Source organism: Astatotilapia calliptera, chromosome 10 (genome assembly GCF_964374335.1).
Source record: "Astatotilapia calliptera chromosome 10, fAstCal68.1, whole genome shotgun sequence".
Taxonomy (NCBI): domain Eukaryota; kingdom Metazoa; phylum Chordata; class Actinopteri; order Cichliformes; family Cichlidae; genus Astatotilapia; species Astatotilapia calliptera.
The window spans coordinates 18914316-18933028 of NC_137431.1; the positions used below are offsets into that span (position 1 = coordinate 18914316).

An 18713-nucleotide genomic window follows, 5' to 3' on the forward strand; every position below is an offset into this window, starting at 1 on the left:
TACCAGAGTAATTTCTCTTGCATGACCATAGTAAAATGAAATTGTAAAAGCTGCTTTCCATTATAATCATTTCTTTTTTTAAAGTCGTACAATACCACGTGTCACATATTAAAAAAATGTGAAAAATACGAAAAATATATCGATTCTCACATTAAAATATCAATGTTTTAGTAATTTAGATTAAATTTGTAGAAAGAAAGCTGGGTAGTACGGCACAAGCTCCCTCGGTGGATTGAAACTGCTGTCTGCTCCTTGCTATCTAAAATATAACCGGGCGCTGACTTAAACTCTCGACCATCTCAAACTTCTGTTTAATCATTTTCTGTTTGACGTTTATTCAGCTGTGTGAAAGCCCCGGAGGAACCCTCCCGAGGGATTAATAAAGTTAAATTTAATTGAATCTAATCTAATAACTTTAATCTCAGCCAAACCGATTTACTCATGAACAAATAAAACACTGAAAAAGCCAAACAATAACATTTTTAAGTTATCAAAGTGACTTATATATCATGTTTAACCCGAGTAGCGAAAGATCGCGGGGGTTTGAAGATGATGTGTCGGTCGGCTCAGATATTTGAAGTTTGCACAGCAACATTCTCACCTGAAAATATGTATAAGTGTAATGGGGAAGTCTTTAGGACCCAGGGGACCCAATGGAGGGTATAAAAGAGGAAGTAGCAGCAGGTGCTCTTCATTTCCACTGACGAGCGGCTGTGAACAATGGTTGTGTGAGTAGGTGAAGAGCCTGAGAAGTTTTAATTGTCTGCTACACAAACAGTTGTTGTAAACCTCTACAGCAGAGGTTCGAGGTACAGGCTGTTTTTCTTTTTTTTAATTTGTTGAAATGTATTTGATGTTTATTGTATTTTATGTTTTAGTAGTGATTTTCACAAGATAAGCCAAGATAAGTAGTGATGGGCAGATGAAGCCCCATGAAGCACTGAAGCTTTTCATCCAATTGGTTCACCCCAACGCGAAGCTTCATGAAGCTTCATTTGCTCTAGCAGGACACCTACTGGACGTAAAAATAATAGCTGGCATGAATTTGAAGAGTGTGGCATTTTGCACACAGCCTGTAAATGTCAACAACAAAAGGAGTGTGTAAAACATGTATATTGTAGCTTGCCATCACCAGTGTGTGAATGTGTGTGTGAATGGGTGGATGACTGGATATGTAAAGCGCTTTGGGGTCCTTAGGGACTAGTAAAGCGCTATATAAATACAGGCCATTTTACCATTTTTTACCATTGTAGTGATGGCAGTACACTGTGTATATTTATAGTGGCAGTATGGGAAATGATTATTTGGAAATGCTTGAAATGGAAATTATCATTTACTGTGAGGTGAGGTGTGGTTGGGGTGTGGACAGTAGTTGTGCTTTTGTAATGTTGAGGTATGGACAGCTACACACTGAGGCTTTGAGCCTCAGTCCTGCCTGTTCACATTTTATTCTGTAAAAACTAAATTTTCACTGCTTTTATAACCTTTAGTGGGGAGAACATAGCTAGGATTTAATGATTTAACAAATCTTTTAAATCCTTTGTCCTCCACAATGCTAAATGGCTGGGAGTCCTCAATCACCATGCTGACCAGGTCTTCATCTATTTGAGATTGTTCTCCTGAGGAAAGACAACAAAAACAAAGCACAAATATAAATATCACACACGTAACTTATAACAGTTGTATAATATTGTTATATCATTTAGTAACATTACTGCATGCTATATTATCATTGCATTTGATGGCTCACCTGGTCTTGCTCCACAATCGGTGTTCCCCCTATTCTCATGCAAAGCTCTGTAGTGCCTAAGCATGGATGAGGTGTTGTTGTTATATCCCAGCTCCCTGGCACATAGCAAACACTTCACCTTGTACAAAAGTACAGACAGCTTAACATAGGTTTTATTGCACCATCAGTATCATGACAATACATCTTCTTTAGAAATTTACATACCTTGTTGGGAGGAATAAGATCAAAATGTTCCCACACAAGGGAGGACATCCTCCTCTTCTTAGCTGGCTCCATTCTCTCCTGACTTTCTCTCCTCACTCTCATAAACCTCCAAACTCTCTCCAACTCTCACTAACCGCAACTCTCCATCAAACACCCACATTTTGATTGAAGTCTGAGGGGTTTATATCGCTGTCATATCTTGCGGCAAAGTTCGAACCACTTCATGAACCAGTCACGTGGTACAGCCGGGCAGCGAGGCTTCGGACGTCATCATTTTCAGCTCCTCCCATAAATGAAGCAAGCCTCGATACGCGCTTCGCGGAAACGCCCCCTCCAGTACTCGACACACGCTCCGAAGCCTCGATACAGAACGTCACATCACTAAAGATAAGCCAGGTGTGCAGCAAACACAGTTGTCTGCTGGAGGTATGTTAACTTAATATATTTGACATTAAAAAAAGTATATTGATGCACTATAATCTAATTTATATTGTATGGCCTCCTGCAGGGCAGGCTGCACATGTGAATTTGTCGCTGTTTTTTTTTCCCTCCTTCTCCTTGTTGTTGTGTTTTTGGTTTTGGTAGGGTCACCTTTTAAAACTGTTTTTTTTATGCCGGGTTTGTTTTTATTTCTACTGGGCTGGTGCAATATTAGTCGGGCAATGTGCAATCCCTGAGTGGGACTCTTACCTTGGGGGAATTAGGATCTTTAGAGGTGCTCTGTGTGGATTTGCAGTGAATAATTTTGTATTAAGAGTGATTTTTAGTGCCACCGATTATTGCCTGAACTAGCACTTAGTGCATGCGATAAGTGTTCTGTTAGGCTCGTATTTATTTGGGGTGGATTTGTTTCTTTTAAAGCAACGAGCATCTGGGACCGCCAAGGGAGAGCAAGCCCTCAGGTGATAGTTGCATTGCTGGCAGGTTGCACCAATAACACTATCTTGTGGTCGTTAGTGACCTTTTTACCATTTTGATGTTTTAGGCCTTTTGCAAACCCTTTGTGTTCTTTTAAAATAATAAATTTTAACATATCTGACTGATATTGACCCTCTTGTCCTGTTTATTCTGGGCTCGTTCCTGTGAGAGCTTTGGGCCTGAAAGTTTGCACAAGTAGTATAGAGGCCCTTAGCGGTTACTCGGTGGCTTTCGCTCGCTACATTAATTGGCGTTGCCGACAGGATCCAGGTCATATCAGTTACGGTGTTTGGTTTTTATTTTAGTGTGGCCCTGTTTATTTTAGTAAGAGTGTTAGAGGAGAGGAGGAAAAACAGTGACATCTTCTACGGAGCGGAAGCCAACGGTTGGGCTGCTGCGGGGATAATAAACCTCCTTCGCCGACCCTATGGACGACGTACAGGCCCTCTTGGAGCAGCTGCAACAGCTAAAAGCAGCAAATGAACAGTTGAGAGACCAATTACAGGAACGTTCTCCTGTGACTGGTCTAGTGCCAGATCCAGTGCCAGGTCCATCTACTGTGCCATCAAATATGAACCCAATAAATGAAGCTACAAATGTGTGTTACGTTTATGCACCTCGGGAGCGTAAATGCCCAAGGTTTACTGGTAAATTGTCATTGGACTTGTTAACTGTTGACCAGTGGGTTGAAGAAGTACGTAGATGCCTGGAGATTCGTCCTATGTCAAGAGCAGCACAAGTGATGTTTGTGATGGACCATCTTGATGACAGTGCTAAATCTGAGGTCTGTTTTCATTCGAGTATCAGCAGAGACACTCCTGACAAGATCTTTGATATTTTGGTCGAGCACTATAGCTGCACTCAGTCATATGTAGCTGCCCAGCTACAGTTCTTCCAGCGCACCCAGCGAGAAGGGGAATCTCTGCGAGATTACTCTCATGCCCTTAAATCTTTAATGCACACTGTAATCTGTAAGACACCAGGTGGTATTCCAAATTCTGATATATTGCTAAGGGACCAGTTTACTGAACATGTCCATGATGATATGCTGCGCAGAGAGCTGAAACAGCGGGTCCTTCAAACACCAGACATGTCCTTTCTTGCCCTACGCAGTATCGCCCTTAAGTGGGCTGATGTAGCTAGGCAGGGAGGGAAAACTAGGTCCCGAGCCTATTCTTGTGATACGAACTGTCAGGTAGTAGAGGGAGTTAATGCAGAGATGCATGCAGTCACCCTTGGGCCTAATGAGGACATTCTACAGATAAAAGAGTGCCTTCGTAAACAACAGGTTCAATTGGATACGCTCATGAAGCAAATGTCTGTCCAATTTTCACAGCCATCTCAGACTGAACTACCCCTGACCCCTCCCACAACTAGGCCTTTTCGTTTCCAGGCAGATGGAAAGCCAATTTGCCATCGGTGTGGTAGGGCTGGTCATATTGCCAGGTTCTGTAGGGTAAAACATCCAGCTATAAAGAATAGTGGTGGGTCTCATGCTGTACAAAGTCAGGTTGTGGAACAAGGCCCTGAGTCTCAGCCATCGGGAAACTAGGTCCCTCTGGTGCAGAGAGCCAGGCATCAGGAACAGGGTTTATAGGCTCAGCTGAAGTTGTTATGGAAGGTCCCTCTCGACTAATTGGGAATTGTCCAGTGGTGGAAATAGAAATGGGGGGTGTTATAGTTCCCTGTCTTTTGGATACTGGGTCCATGGTCACCACTATTCGAGAGAGTTTCTTTGAGAAGCACTTCAGGTCGCAGGGGGTGGGGCACTTAAAGAAATGCCAATGGTTACGCCTCAGGGCAGCTAATGGGTTGAAAATCCCCTATATAGGCTACATGGAGCTTGATGTGACTGTTTTTGGTGGCACCCTGACAAAAATGGGCGTGTTGGTGGTGGAGGACCCTCTAGATGGGAGCGTTCAGCAGCCACAGAGTGTGCCTGGCCTCTTGGGGATGAATATCATTAGCCGTTGTTACCACCTACTCTTTGAGCAGTTTGGCCCTCGTCTGTTTGAATCTCCTGCCCTTGAAAATGCCAGTAAGACGTGGAGAGAGACACTTCACAAGTGTCAGCGCATTGAGGCTTTGAATACATCCGGGTATTTAGGTAAAGCAAAAGTCCACGGTCGAGCTGTTTGTGTCCCTGCTGGTTCGTTGAAATGGATACGTACTAGCTGCCCCTCTGCTGCTAACATTAACCTTCCATCAGTGCTCCTGGAGCCCATAGCGACAGGTAATCCCCTGCCAGGGGGCATCTTGGTTTCTCCGGCCCTCCTTTCTGTTGAACAGGGTGTTGTTGACATTCCGGTGGTTAATGTGGGAATTGAGGATGTTTGGTTACCGCCCTGTACACAACTAGGTGAATTGCATCTGGTTGACCCTCCATCATCTGGGGAATCTGTCATTACTGCAGAGTCTGATGATCCCACGTTGCAGATAACGATGCACGAAGTGACTGTACAGGTGCATCCGCACCTTGATTTTTCCGAGCTCTCATGGCCTAACTTGTCCAATGAACAGTCACAACAAGGAGTGTCACTTTTGCAGAAGTATTGTTCAGTTTTCAGCTATGGGGAGGGAGATTTAGGATGTACCACATTGGTGGAACATGAGATCCCTTTAATGGATGATGCCCCAGTGCGACAGCGGTATCGCAGGCTCCCACCCTCTCAGTATGAACAAGTGAAAGCCCATATTAAAGATTTGTTGGATCGGGGGGTAGTGCGTCTAAGCAGTAGCCCTTATTCTTCCCCAATTGTGGTGGTTTTCAAGAAAAATGGAGAGATTAGGCTGTGTGTTGATTACCGTTTGCTTAATGCCAAGACACGGAAAGATGCTTATCCATTACCCCGTATTGAGGAGTCATTAGATGCCCTGACGGGAGCACAGTGGTTCTCTACATTGGACCTTGCAAGTGGGTATAATCAAGTACCAGTGGCCGAGAAGGACAAAGCCAAGACTGCTTTCTGTACCCCTTTTGGTCTGTTCGAATTCAATCGAATGCCATTTGGGCTTTGTAATGCCCCTAGCACCTTTCAGAGGCTAATGGAGCGGATTTTTGGGGATCAAAGTTTCCAGTCCCTTTTATTGTACCTGGATGATATTGTTGTGTTTTCATCCTCCTTTGAGCAGCATCTGGAGCGTCTTGACTTGGTCTTAACGCGGCTCAAAGAACACAATCTAAAGTTGAAGCTGGAGAAGTGTCACTTTTTCCAGCCAGAGGTTCAATACCTCGGGCATGTGATATCGGCTTCTGGGGTGGCGACCGACCCTTCTAAGATTAGTGCAGTGGCTGAGTGGGCACGACCGACTACTTGTACAGAGCTACAGTCATTTTTGGGATTTGCCTCATATTATCGGCGTTTTGTTGAAGGTTTTGCCAAGTATGCTGCCCCGCTCCACTGGCTGGTGGGCGAGCTGGGAGGTACCAAGAAGAAACGTAGAAGTGGTGCCAGTGGGGCAATGTGTCACCTTTGGAGTGAGGAATGTGAGAATGCATTCCAAACACTAAAAAGGCTGCTGGTTAGTGCCCCAGTATTGGCATATGCAGATTTTGCTAAACCTTTTGTCCTTGAGATAGATGCTAGTCAGGCAGGGTTAGGGGCAGTTTTATCTCAGGAGCAAGAAGGAAAGAGGCGGCCAGTTGCTTTTGCTAGCCGGGGCCTGCGACCTAGTGAAAGGAATATGTCCAATTATAGCTCTAGAAAGTTGGAATTCTTGGCACTAAAATGGGCTGTCACTCAAAAATTCCGTGAATATTTGTTGGGAAATAAGTTTGTCGTGTTCACAGATAACAATCCCCTTAGCTATTTGCAAACTGCTAAATTGGGAGCCGTAGAGCAGCGATGGGCCTCAGAGCTAGCTGTGTTCAACTTTGAGATTAAATATAGGCCAGGTCCCAGCAATCGCAACGCTGATGCATTGTCACGGCAACTGCATCCACAGAGTCCATCTGGCCTGCTTCCAGGGTTGAAGGTTCCACAGGAAGTGCAAGATCAGACAGATGTAGGTCAACTGGGAAATGCTGTTGCCGCTACGTGTAGAGCCATAGGTGCATTTCCATCCCGACCTAAAGCTGATCTAATATCCCTTCAAGCTGCTGACCCGGTAATTGGCCCTTTTTCACAGTATTGGGAAAGAGGGAGGCTGCCTACCAAGCAGGAAATGGGTAATGTAAGTAAGGGAGTGAAAAAGTTGGTGCAACAGTGGCCCAGAATCAAGTTGAAGGAAGGTGTCTTGTATCGTTGAGTTCAGACACCTGGTAATGGCCAAGTTTTGTTTCAACTGTTGCTACCCCAGTGCTTGCAAACAGAGGTCCTGAGAAGTTTACATGATGATCATGGGCATCAAGGCATTGGACGCACTACCAGCCTGGTGAGAGAAAGGTGTTTTTGGCCCTTTATGGCACGTGACATTGAGAAATATTGTCAGGAGTGCGATCGTTGTGTCTTGGCAAAGGCTGTAAAACCAAAAGTTCGCACATTCAGGGGGGTTTGGTGGCTTCTAAACCCCTGGAAGTCATTGCCATTGATTTCAGTGTTTTGGACAAGTCTAGTGATGGGCGTGAGAATGTACTTGTGGTCACTGACGTGTTTTCAAAGTTCTCTCAAGCATACCCTACAGTAGATCAACGGGCAAGTACAGTGGCACGGGTATTAACTGAAAAATGGTTTTATATCTATGGGGTCCCTAAGCGTATCCATAGTGATCAGGGAAAGAGCTTTGAGGGAGACTTGCTGAAACGTCTGTGTCACCTGTACGGCATAGACAAAAGCAGAACCACACCATATCATCCTGAGGGCAATGGACAATGCGAGAGATTTAACAGAACACTCCATGATCTGTTGCGTACGCTCCCTCCTGATAAGAAAAGAAAGTGGCCGCAATACTTGCCACAGGTATTGTATGCTTACAATACCACAGAACATCAGTCCACCGGTTTTTCACCTTATGAGCTTATGTTTGGTCAGAAGCCCCAGTTGCCCATTGACTTCTTACTGGGGGCTTCCCAGTCGGAACCAATGTCTAGATCTGCGCAGGAGTGGGTAGAGGAGCATAAACAACGTCTAAGTTCAGTTTATGTGCATGCGAAAGAACAACTCCAACAAGCTGCAGAGAGGAGAAATAAACATTTTCAGCCCACAGTTACTTCCCTTCTCTCCCCAGGTACTCTGGTTTATCGGAAAAGTCATCCTTTAGGCCGCCATAAGATCCACGATGCCTGGGATCCTATGGTGTATGTTGTTGTGCAGAGTATGGACAAAGAAGGCAGGGTTTACAAAATACGCCCTAGAGATCGTTCAGGTCCAGACAAGAACTTAAATCGGGCCGAGTTGAGAGTAATACCCTCAGGTATTGTAGCACCTGCTCCAGACGAATATCCTCTCTCTGACCCAGGGCTGGTAGTTGAGTCACCCCGGCAGTCAACATCAGATACACCAGATGATGACAGTGAGGCTGGTGGAGTTGTACTCGCCCTTGTTCCAAACCCACCCAAAGATCAGCCACCCTCGGTATGTATTCCCGAGCTTGTTAGTGAAACTAGTAGCATAGGCTCGAGCAACTTGAACCCTGTATCCATAGTTCCAGAACAGCCAGAGGAAAGTGGGATTGATAATAGGGAGAATGTTTTAGAGCAGGACTCGGGAAGAGTTCAGGGGCGGCCTAAAAGAAGTACAGCAGGAAAGCATTCTAACCCCTTTAATCTCCCACGGTCAGTAAATCAGACTACTGCTGTTCTCACTAGCGATTCACAGAGCTCTCTTGTCCATAATGATTTGCCCCAAAATTTATTTAGGCCCTGGCAGTAAGTGGTCACCGGGACGGTGACCTTTTAAAACGGGGGCAATTGTAATGGGGAAGTCTTTAGGACCCAGGGGACCCAATGGAGGGTATAAAAGAGGAAGTAGCAGCAGGTGCTCTTCATTTCCACTGACGAGCGGCTGTGAACAATGGTTGTGTGAGTAGGTGAAGAGCCTGAGAAGTTTTAATTGTCTGCTACACAAACAGTTGTTGTAAACCTCTACAGCAGAGGTTCGAGGTACAGGCTGTTTTTCTTTTTTTAAATTTGTTGAAATGTATTTGATGTTTATTGTATTTTATGTTTTAGTAGTGATTTTCACAAGATAAGCCAAGATAAGCCAGGTGTGCAGCAAACACAGTTGTCTGCTGGAGGTATGTTAACTTAATATATTTGACATTAAAAAAAGTATATTGATGCACTATAATCTAATTTATATTGTATTGCCTCCTGCAGGGCAGGCTGCACATGTGAATTTGTCGCTGTTTTTTTTCCCTCCTTCTCCTTGTTGTTGTGTTTTTGGTTTTGGTAGGGTCACCTTTTAAAACTGTTTTTTTTTATGCCGGGTTTGTTTTTATTTCTACTGGGCTGGTGCAATATTAGTCGGGCAATGTGCAATCCCTGAGTGGGACTCTTACCTTGGGGGAATTAGGATCTTTAGAGGTGCTCTGTGTGGATTTGCAGTGAATAATTTTGTATTAAGAGTGATTTTTAGTGCCACCGATTATTGCCTGAACTAGCACTTAGTGCATGCGATAAGTGTTCTGTTGGGCTCGTATTTATTTGGGGTGGATTTGTTTCTTTTAAAGCAACGAGCATCTGGGACCGCCAAGGGAGAGCAAGCCCTCAGGTGATAGTTGCATTGCTGGCAGGTTGCACCAATAACACTATCTTGTGGTCGTTAGTGACCTTTTTACCATTTTGATGTTTTAGGCCTTTTGCAAACCCTTTGTGTTCTTTTAAAATAATAAATTTTAACATATCTGACTGATATTGACCCTCTTGTCCTGTTTATTCTGGGCTCGTTCCTGTGAGAGCTTTGGGCCTGAAAGTTTGCACAAGTAGTATAGAGGCCCTTAGCGGTTACTCGGTGGCTTTTGCTCGCTACATAAGTTTTTTTGCGACTGTTGAGACAACGCCGGTGTCTGCAATTCTTTTGGTCCTGGTAGAAATCACGCTGAGATGTTTCCATGTTTTACACAATCCTTTTATTACCCATTATTCTTACAGATCCATCTGGAGATCAGCACAGTCCTATGCTAAAGGCTGATCTAAAGAACTCCACACAACAGTTACAGTTATAACCTCTGGTCTCCTCCCCCCTACAGTAAACACCCCCACAATGGAAATACACTAGTACAGTGGCCAAGGGTGCTGACACCCCGACCCCCATCTCCTTTTAAGGTTGTGTCTGTTTGCCCTTTGTCTGCCCCTCACCCTCAGTAACTCTTGCTTCCTGGCCTGGGGGTTGATTGTCCTCCTGCCCTGCACCCCAGTTCTTTGTTCCCATTCCAGGCCTTTTTACACCCATTAACGGCCATATTGTAATATTACAATCCCAAACTATGTCTGTGAAGGTTCTCAGTCATCCAAGTCATCGTAGTCAAAGGAGCTTGCAAAGAAAAGCGTCTGGACTTCTTTAAGTTGCTTGAAGACGTTTCACCTCTCATCCGAAAAGCTTCTTCAGTTCTAAGGTCAAATGGTGGGGAGTCCCAGATTTAAACCTAGTGGGAGTATCCCCCCACAGAGGGACAAAAGGACCCCCTGATGATCCTCTAATCGCCTGAGCCAAGGTGTGAAACTGTGCGTGGGTCCCAATCAGCCAGGGTTTCGGGTGAGCTTATTGTGAAACCCTGGCCCCACCTTATCATGCAAATTCCTGAGGTCAGATGGCCCAGGATATGAGTGGGCGTTAAGGCGTCTGGGGAGGGAACTCAAAACTGGATTATAGATGGCAGACAGTTGGTGTCGTAAACCACCGTCTCTGTTCAAAGATGGTCACTCACAGTGGACATAGATGGCTTCTTTCACTCCTCTTTCAAACCATCTGTCTTCTCTGTCCAAAATGTGAACATTGGCATCCTCAAAAGAGTGTCCTTTATCCTTCAGATGCAGATGGACTGCTGAGTCTTGTCCTGTGCAGGTGGCTCTTCTATGTTGTGCCATGCGCTTGTGAAGTGGCTGTTTGGTCTCTCCAATGTAGAGGTCTGGGCATTCCTCGCTGCACTGTACAGCATACACCACATTGTTAAGTCTGTGTGTTGGAGTTTTGTCTTTCGGGTGAACCAGTTTTTGTCTGAGCGTGTTGCTGGGTCTGAAGTACACCGGGATGTCATGCTTGGAGAAAACTCACCTGAGTTTTTCTGATACACCGGCTACATAGGGGATGACAATGTTGTTGCGTCTGTCCTTCTTATCCTCCCTCGCTGGTGTCTGATCTTCGACCAAACTATATTCTCTTTAACTCTGATGTATATTACGGAATATATTCTCAACACGACTCAGAAAGAAAAATAAGAGTAATATTAAAACTAAGTAGCTGGAATTGGCTGGGCCGCACTATGAATTCTGCGATATGGTTTTTCAATTTTGTTGTCCGGGTGGAAAATTGGGAGAAATTCGGGAGAACGGTGGCTCCGGGAGATTTTCGGGAGGGGCACTGAAATTCGGGAGAACGGTGGCTCCAGGAGATTTTCGGGAGGGGCACTGAAATTCGGGATTCTCCCGGAAAAATCGGGAGGGTTGGCATGTATGGTTGTGGCAACACCACTAACCTTGTCAAACACCTCAGAGTAAATCATATCACAGAATATGACGAGCATATGTTGAGGCGAACTGAAGAGGAGGAGAGGGACAGGTGCTGCTAGGGCAAGACAGACGTCTCTCACGGAGTCCTTTAGTGCTGCATGCAAGCAAGCTGTTCAAATAGCGCACAACTTAAGTTTATTTATTTATATTCTCAACAATCCCCCTTTTTTATCTCTCCAATGAGAGATCACATCACACGTGTCCTTCATCCTGGGGGAAAACTGGTTTCCTAAACCTGACAGAATCTCTTTGTGTGAATGCTTTTCCCACTTCCTAAGATAAAATCAGTTTAACTGCTTGAATAGGGTGGTGTGGAGTAGACAACCTTCAATATCTATTCACTCAGTCTTCTTTTTCTAGCGTGGGGTGAGTCTCTGTGTTCTTCCTCCTCTGCTTTCTTCAGTCTCAGGGGGAGACTACCCTGAGACCTGGCCACAGACCACGGGATTACTTTGCCCCCGTGGTTGAGGTCTGGGTGTTCTCTGACTCATTTGAGTCAGGGCTCGATTCCCCCTTTGGTGCTCAAGTTGCTCCTTGTTCCTTCACCGACCTTCCTGGCTCCTCAGCTACTGCACACTGGCTCCAGTGCTACCCGGCTTCGCCTTTGCCCTTCAGTCAAACAGCGTGCGATGTCCTGTCCATTTCGGCTTCGCCCACTTTCTTTTGATCACTTTCAGACGTACCCACCAGGCAAGCTGTGCTCTCTCTGTAAACCATGTGCCTTTTTAATAGCTCTTGTTCTGATCTCTGGGGATAAGACTGGTCGCCCATCTGGTGCTCTTGAAGCCTTCTCTCCAGGTCTCAGTCTGCATCTTATGAATAATCTTCTTCCATCAGTTTGGTCACTGCACCTGTAATTAAAAATTAAAACTACCCTGACAAACCCCTTTTGCCACATGGTCCTTGCCATGTGTCAATTCAAAACAATTAGAGATGCACAATAAAGTTGCCCATTCTCTCTTAAAGATTCCAGGGCTTCTCCCATGGAGTAGCTCTGCTCCAGGCCTGTAAACCTGTGTTTAGAAAATTGGCCAGTGGTGTTTCCTGCTGCAAATCATGTGATTAAATCATATGATTATCCTTCTGCTGTAGAAAAAGTAGATGTTAGCCCAGTGCATCTTGTATGCACACTTTCTCACAGTGACCTTTGCATTGTAAACAATAGAAGGTCATATTAACACACTGCTTGTAAATAGACACAGAAAAAACTGGCAACCAAAAGATCTGCATGGCCTACAAGACATGCAAAACTAAGATGTTGCTTTCATCCTCCTGTTCCTGTAAAAAAAAAAAGAAACATCCACCCTTTTTGCTCTGTGGGTGGAGGTGCAATCTTGCATATTGGTGTCATGTCAGTCAAGTTTTTGTCAGTCCAGTCAGTCCCCGTGTTAATTGCTGATAGCCGAAACTTGTGTGTGATACGCAAGTTCCATCGGCAGCATTTATGACAACATGTAACTGCATATGGAGTGAGGCTCATGTGGGGTTAATGCTATTAATTTACAGAAGGTTTTGTGGTTATGACACCTGTTGTCACGGCTACCGAGGCGAGCCGTGTAGTGTTGGAGGGAGAAAGGACCCAAAATGCAAGCAGTGGATGATAATGCTAGTGATGTTTATTTACAAAGTGGAGTGGTGGCAAAACAGGCAATGAGGGAGGACAATAAACTAAAGAAACCTAAACTGGGAAAACTAAATAACTAACCTGAGAAGATACCAAAAGGGATGAGAGGCAGAGAGACACAGACGAGGAACAGGATGGAACACAGAGTAACGCAGACTGACACGGAGCAACGCAGACAAACCAGCAACAGGCAGGAGAACACACAGGGCTTAAATACACACACCAGTAATCAGGGGATGAGAGACAGGAGGGCAACACAGCTGGGAGAAATCAGAGCTGACGGGACAGGGGAAACGTAAACTGAACACACTCACATGAGACGGAGACCTTTACAATAAAACCGGAAACTCAACGACACAGAACCAGACAAGACACAGAACTAAACAGACAGATTCACAAGCAGACAGTGTGACACCATGGACAGACGGAGGGAACACAGAGAAATGGGAGCAGGCAGGCAAAGAACAGAAACCTAACAAATGGCAAATCGGAATGAACAAAAGCATAAGGAAACACAAAACACTGAGTCGGCAGGCTCAGGACCATGGACACCTGTCTCCCACAGGCTAAAACTTAAAAAAAGAAGAAATAAAATACAGACAAACATTCATACTCACACCAATGGGCAATTTGTAATCACCAATTAACCTAACCCCACTAAGTGCATGTGTATGTACTGTAGGTGGAAGCTATGCAAACTCAGGTAGTACGTCTCAGCCAGTCGAGCAAAATATAATGTTCAACAGAATGAAAGGCAGAGGTCAGGTCCATTGTCAGGAAAACACAATATTCGCCTATATTACATTACATCAAAATCTTGTTGGACACTCTAAGACTAGCTGGGTCTGTAAAATGAGTAATATGAATTCATATTAATCAATGTATGTTCTCATCTGCACCGCTCATGTGTTGCTAATTGGATGTATTCTGATTTCCTCCATCTCAATTCAAGTAAAACTGAGGTTCTAGTGCTCAGCCCAAACATTCAAAGTTAGCCAGTACATCAGTGCCCTCGCTAATACCATCAAATCATCTGGTTAAAAACCTTGGTTTCCTTTTTGATACCAAGATCAACACTTGAATTTTGAAAGTCATATCTCAAAGGTTACCCAGTCTTGTTTCCTTCATTTGAGAAATATTGCGAACAACAACCCTTTACTGTGAGTTTGTCATCTTGAACTTTTAGTACACACTTTAATTTTCTCCTGTGTTGATTATTACAATTCACTTTTCACATACATCTCTCAGTTCTTTCATAGCTCATCTTCAATTAGTTCAGAACGTAGCAGCAAGGCTGCTAACGAAAACTAGCCAGCAGTCACATATTAAACTTATCCTTGCTTCCCTTCACTAGCTTCCAGTGAAATTCAGAATCCACTTTAAATTATGTTATTAACATATAAACTTTACATGGACAGGCCCCTGCACACCTTATCAATGCAGCCGACCTTTTGGATCTAACCATGGCCTTCTAGCCATGTATGCGTGTATGTAGGGATGAATATCCCTCAGTATGGCTGATTATATGCCTGTTTATGGGTCTCTATGTTTTAACATGTAGATTTAACTTCTATCTGTTCTATGTGTTGCTTTTATTTGAGCTGTAAAGCACTGTAACTTGATGTTTCGAAAGGGTGATATAATTAAGTTATTATTATTAACAATAATAATATTATAAGTCTTAGCAATGAATGGGAATTATGAGATTGACCTTTAGCTGCCAAGAAGACAAGGCACAAGCCTATTTCTTTATTATTCTTTTAAGTGGGTGGATAACACTTGTGAACCCAGGTAGTCCAATACAACCACTGTGACCTGCTTTACAGCTGCAACCTAAAATAAAGCACCTGGAGCTTGGACGCTATTATCTGACTCCCGTATTTTGAATGGTGTTTGGCTGGCTGCTGAATTGTGTACCCTATGCACACATGCACACACATGAGGAGAGCAGTACACAAGAGAACAGAGTACTGCTATAAGTATCAGAGCACAAAGTTGCTCTGCTTATATTTGTAGCTAGCCTTCACAAACTAGAGGCAGCCTACACAAAAGAGTACAGAGAATTATAGAAGATTAACAGAAGCTCTTTACATGGCATTGATTAACTCAGCTGCTGAGAACAACATCACCTTTGTGCAACCTGCATATTTTATAATAAGTGGTTTTATTGGCATACCTAATATTAGATATTATTTTGTCTTTCTGTGTTTTATTTACATTCTTACAGTGGTGGGAAACACATTAGTGATGATTGTAATAACATTGGATCGCATGTTGAGAAGTCCAAAATATATTGCTGTTTTTAACCTTGCATTTACAGACCTGTTAAGTAGCTCTGCTTTGGTTCCAAAGGTTGTTGACATTTTTCTGTTTAACCATTATTATATTTCCTACAATGACTGCTTGACTTTCATGTTTTTCTGCTTTACTTTCATTTTTATGCAAGGTTTTAATCTGGTTGTATTGTCCTTTGACAGAGTCATGGCTATCATGTACCCGCTGCACTATCAAATGAGAGTGAGCCACAGGCTCATTTTATCTTTGATCGCTTTTTTCTGGCTTCTTGCCATAACTCTTATACTCATTGCAGCTGGCCTTCTCACAAGACTTTCTTTTTGTAAGTCTGTTGTTATTCAGAGCTATTTCTGTGATCATGGTCCTATGTATCGTCTTGGCTGCAATGATGTTACCCCCAATCGTGCATTTGCTCGTTCGTCACTAGTTATAATTCTTGGGTTTCCACTGGCATTTATCGTGGGAAGTTACTGCTGTATTGGCTATTCTTTGTCAAAAATTTCTACATTTAGGGAAAGAGTGAAAGCTTTCAAAACCTACACAGGTCACCTTTCATTAGTGGCAATTTATTTCCTTCCATTTACATTTGTGTATATCTTTGGGAGTGTAATACATCCAAATGCTAGAATCATAAGCCTTTCTATGAGCACTGTATTGCCTCCCATGTTAAACCCGATTATCTATGTTCTTCAGACACAGGAGATCAAAGAGTCATTAAAGAAGTTGCTGAAAACTCGAGTTACATCCAAAATTGCCACAAAATATTAAAAAAGGATTTAGACTTGAATGTCTGCAGTGCCCTCTGCCATCTGATGTAAAAGATTTAGTCTTTCTGTGACCAAAGAGATTGTGCTCCTCTGTATTTTTCAGGCGTAAGATGTAGACATTATTTTAACTTTAGTCAGTTTTAGTAGCAGCAATCTTCTTTTTTCTTTGAATTTGTTGTTTCAGTACCTGCGTGTGCCACTGTTATGGTACTATTATAGAATCTAAATGACCATAGAATTGAAATTACAAGTTAATATAATTGAAAAAGAATATTCAACAATAAAAATATAATTGAAGTAATACCAGAGTAATTTGTCTTCCATGACCATAGTAAAATGAAATTGTAAAAGCTGTTTTCCATTATAATCATTTCTTTTTTTAAAGTCGTACAATATCACGTGTCACATATTAAAAAAAAATGTGAAAAATACGAAAAATATATCGATTCTCACATTAAAATATCAATGTTTTAGTAATTTAGATTAAATTTGTAGTTTATCATTAACAGGAACACAGTGGAAAGAAACTATAACATTCGGATTGTCTACATTCAAGGGAACTACTTCCTCTTCCACCTTTCATAGTCATGTGCGAAATACGGCTGTATAAATGTCTCGCAGCCCCTTGACTCAGCAATGGCTGAGCGTAATTGGAGTCATGTGTGGGTGTATTTTACCTCCACAAACAGCTAAGACGTTGTTTGCGATACATGTGGCAAAAAAGTGCTCCAAGAGTGAGGTGTTGTGGCCATAATAGGGAGACATTCAAAAGGGCTGTTGGGCCGGGGGGGGGGTAAATACATTTTACAGGGTTTATCTATCGGATAAAATACGTTAAATGTCACCGTTATTATTGGCCGGCCCATAAACAGCGGGGGTCTCCAAATTAAGAGGCTGCTTCCACCTGAGGACCCGGCCTTCGCGGTCTAAAGAAAGCCGGGTAGTACGGCACGAGCTCCCTCGGTGGAGTGAAACTCTGCTGTCTGCTCCTTGCTATCTAAAATATAACCGGGCGCTGACTTAAACTCTCGACCATCTCAAACTTCTGTTTAATCATTTTCTGTTTGACGTTTATTCAGCTGTGTGAAAGCCCCAGAGGAACCCTCCCGAGGGATTAATAAAGTTAAATTTAATTGAATCTAATCTAATAACTTTAATCTCAGCCAAACCAATTTACTCATGAACAAATAAAACACTGAAAAAGTCAAACAATAACATTTTTAAGTTATCAAAGTGACTTATATATCATGTTTAACCCGAGTAGCGAAAGATCGCGGGGGTTTGAAGATGATGTGTCAGTCGCCTCAGATATTTGAAGTTTACACAGCTACATTCTCACCTGAAAATATGTTAAAAAAAATTTGCGACTGTTGAGACAACGCCGGTGTCTGCAATTCTTTTGGCCCTGGTAGAGATCACGCTGAGATGTTTCCATGTTTTACACAATCCTTTTATTACCCATTATTCTTACAGATCCATCTGGAGATCAGCACAGTCCTATGCTAAAGGCTGATCTAAAGAACTCCACACAACAGTTACAGTTATAACCTCTGGTCTCCTCCCCCCTACAGTAAACACCCCCACAATGCAAATACACTAGTACAGTGGCCAAGGGTGCTGACACCCTGACCCCCATCTCCTTTTAAGGTCTTTGTCTGCCCCTCACCCTCAGTAACTCTTGCATCCTGGCCTGGGGATGGGGGTTGATTGTCCTCCTGCCCTGCACCCCAGTTCTTTGTTCCCATTCCAGGCCTTCTTACACCCATTAACGGCCATATTGTAATATTACAATCCCAAACTACACTCAACAAAAATATAAACGCAACACCTTTGTTACTGCTCCCATTCCCCATGGGATGGACGTAGAGACCTAAAATTCATTCCAGATACACAATATAACCATCCCTCCCAAACAGTGGTCACAAATCAGTCCAAATGTGTGGTAGTGGGCACATCTGCTATATTGAGATAATCCATCCCACCTCACAGGTGTGCCACATCAGGATGCTGATCTGACATCATGAGTAGTGCACAGGTGTACCTCAGACTGCCCACAACAAAAGGCCACCCTGGAATGTGCAGTTTTTTGCGCTATTGGGGGTCTGGGGACCCAGAACCGGTCAGTATCTGGTGTGACCACCATTTGCCTCATGCAGTGCAACACATCGTCGCATGGAGTCTATCAGATTGTCAATTGTGGCCTGTGGAATGTTGGTCCACTCCACTTCAATGGCTGTGCGAGGTTGTTGGATATTCGTGGGAACTGGTACACGCTGTCGTATACGCCGGTCAAGCACATCCCGAACATGCTCAATGGGTGACATGTCCGGTGAGTATGCTGGCCATGCAAGAACTGGGACATTCTCAGCTGCCATCTGCCCTGAACAATGTGAACCATGATTCATCCGTGAAGCGCACACCTCTCCAACGTGCCAGACGCCATCGAATGTGAGCATTTGCCCACACAAGTCTGTTACGGCGACGAGCTGGAGTCAGGTCAAGACCCCGATGAGGACGACGGGCATGCAGTTGAGCGTCCCTGAGACG

General features: G+C 43.6%; 1 protein-coding gene across 1 annotated transcript; it reads left to right on the forward strand.

The window, feature by feature from the left end:
* The first annotated feature begins 15195 nt into the window (after positions 1 to 15195).
* On the forward strand, positions 15196 to 16506 carry LOC113031219 (olfactory receptor 1500-like). The gene has a single exon (XM_080307698.1). It carries the CDS (start codon positions 15196 to 15198, stop codon positions 16165 to 16167), a length of 972 nt encoding a protein of 323 aa, XP_080163824.1. The 3' UTR covers positions 16168 to 16506.
* The last annotated feature ends 2207 nt before the right edge of the window (positions 16507 to 18713 follow it).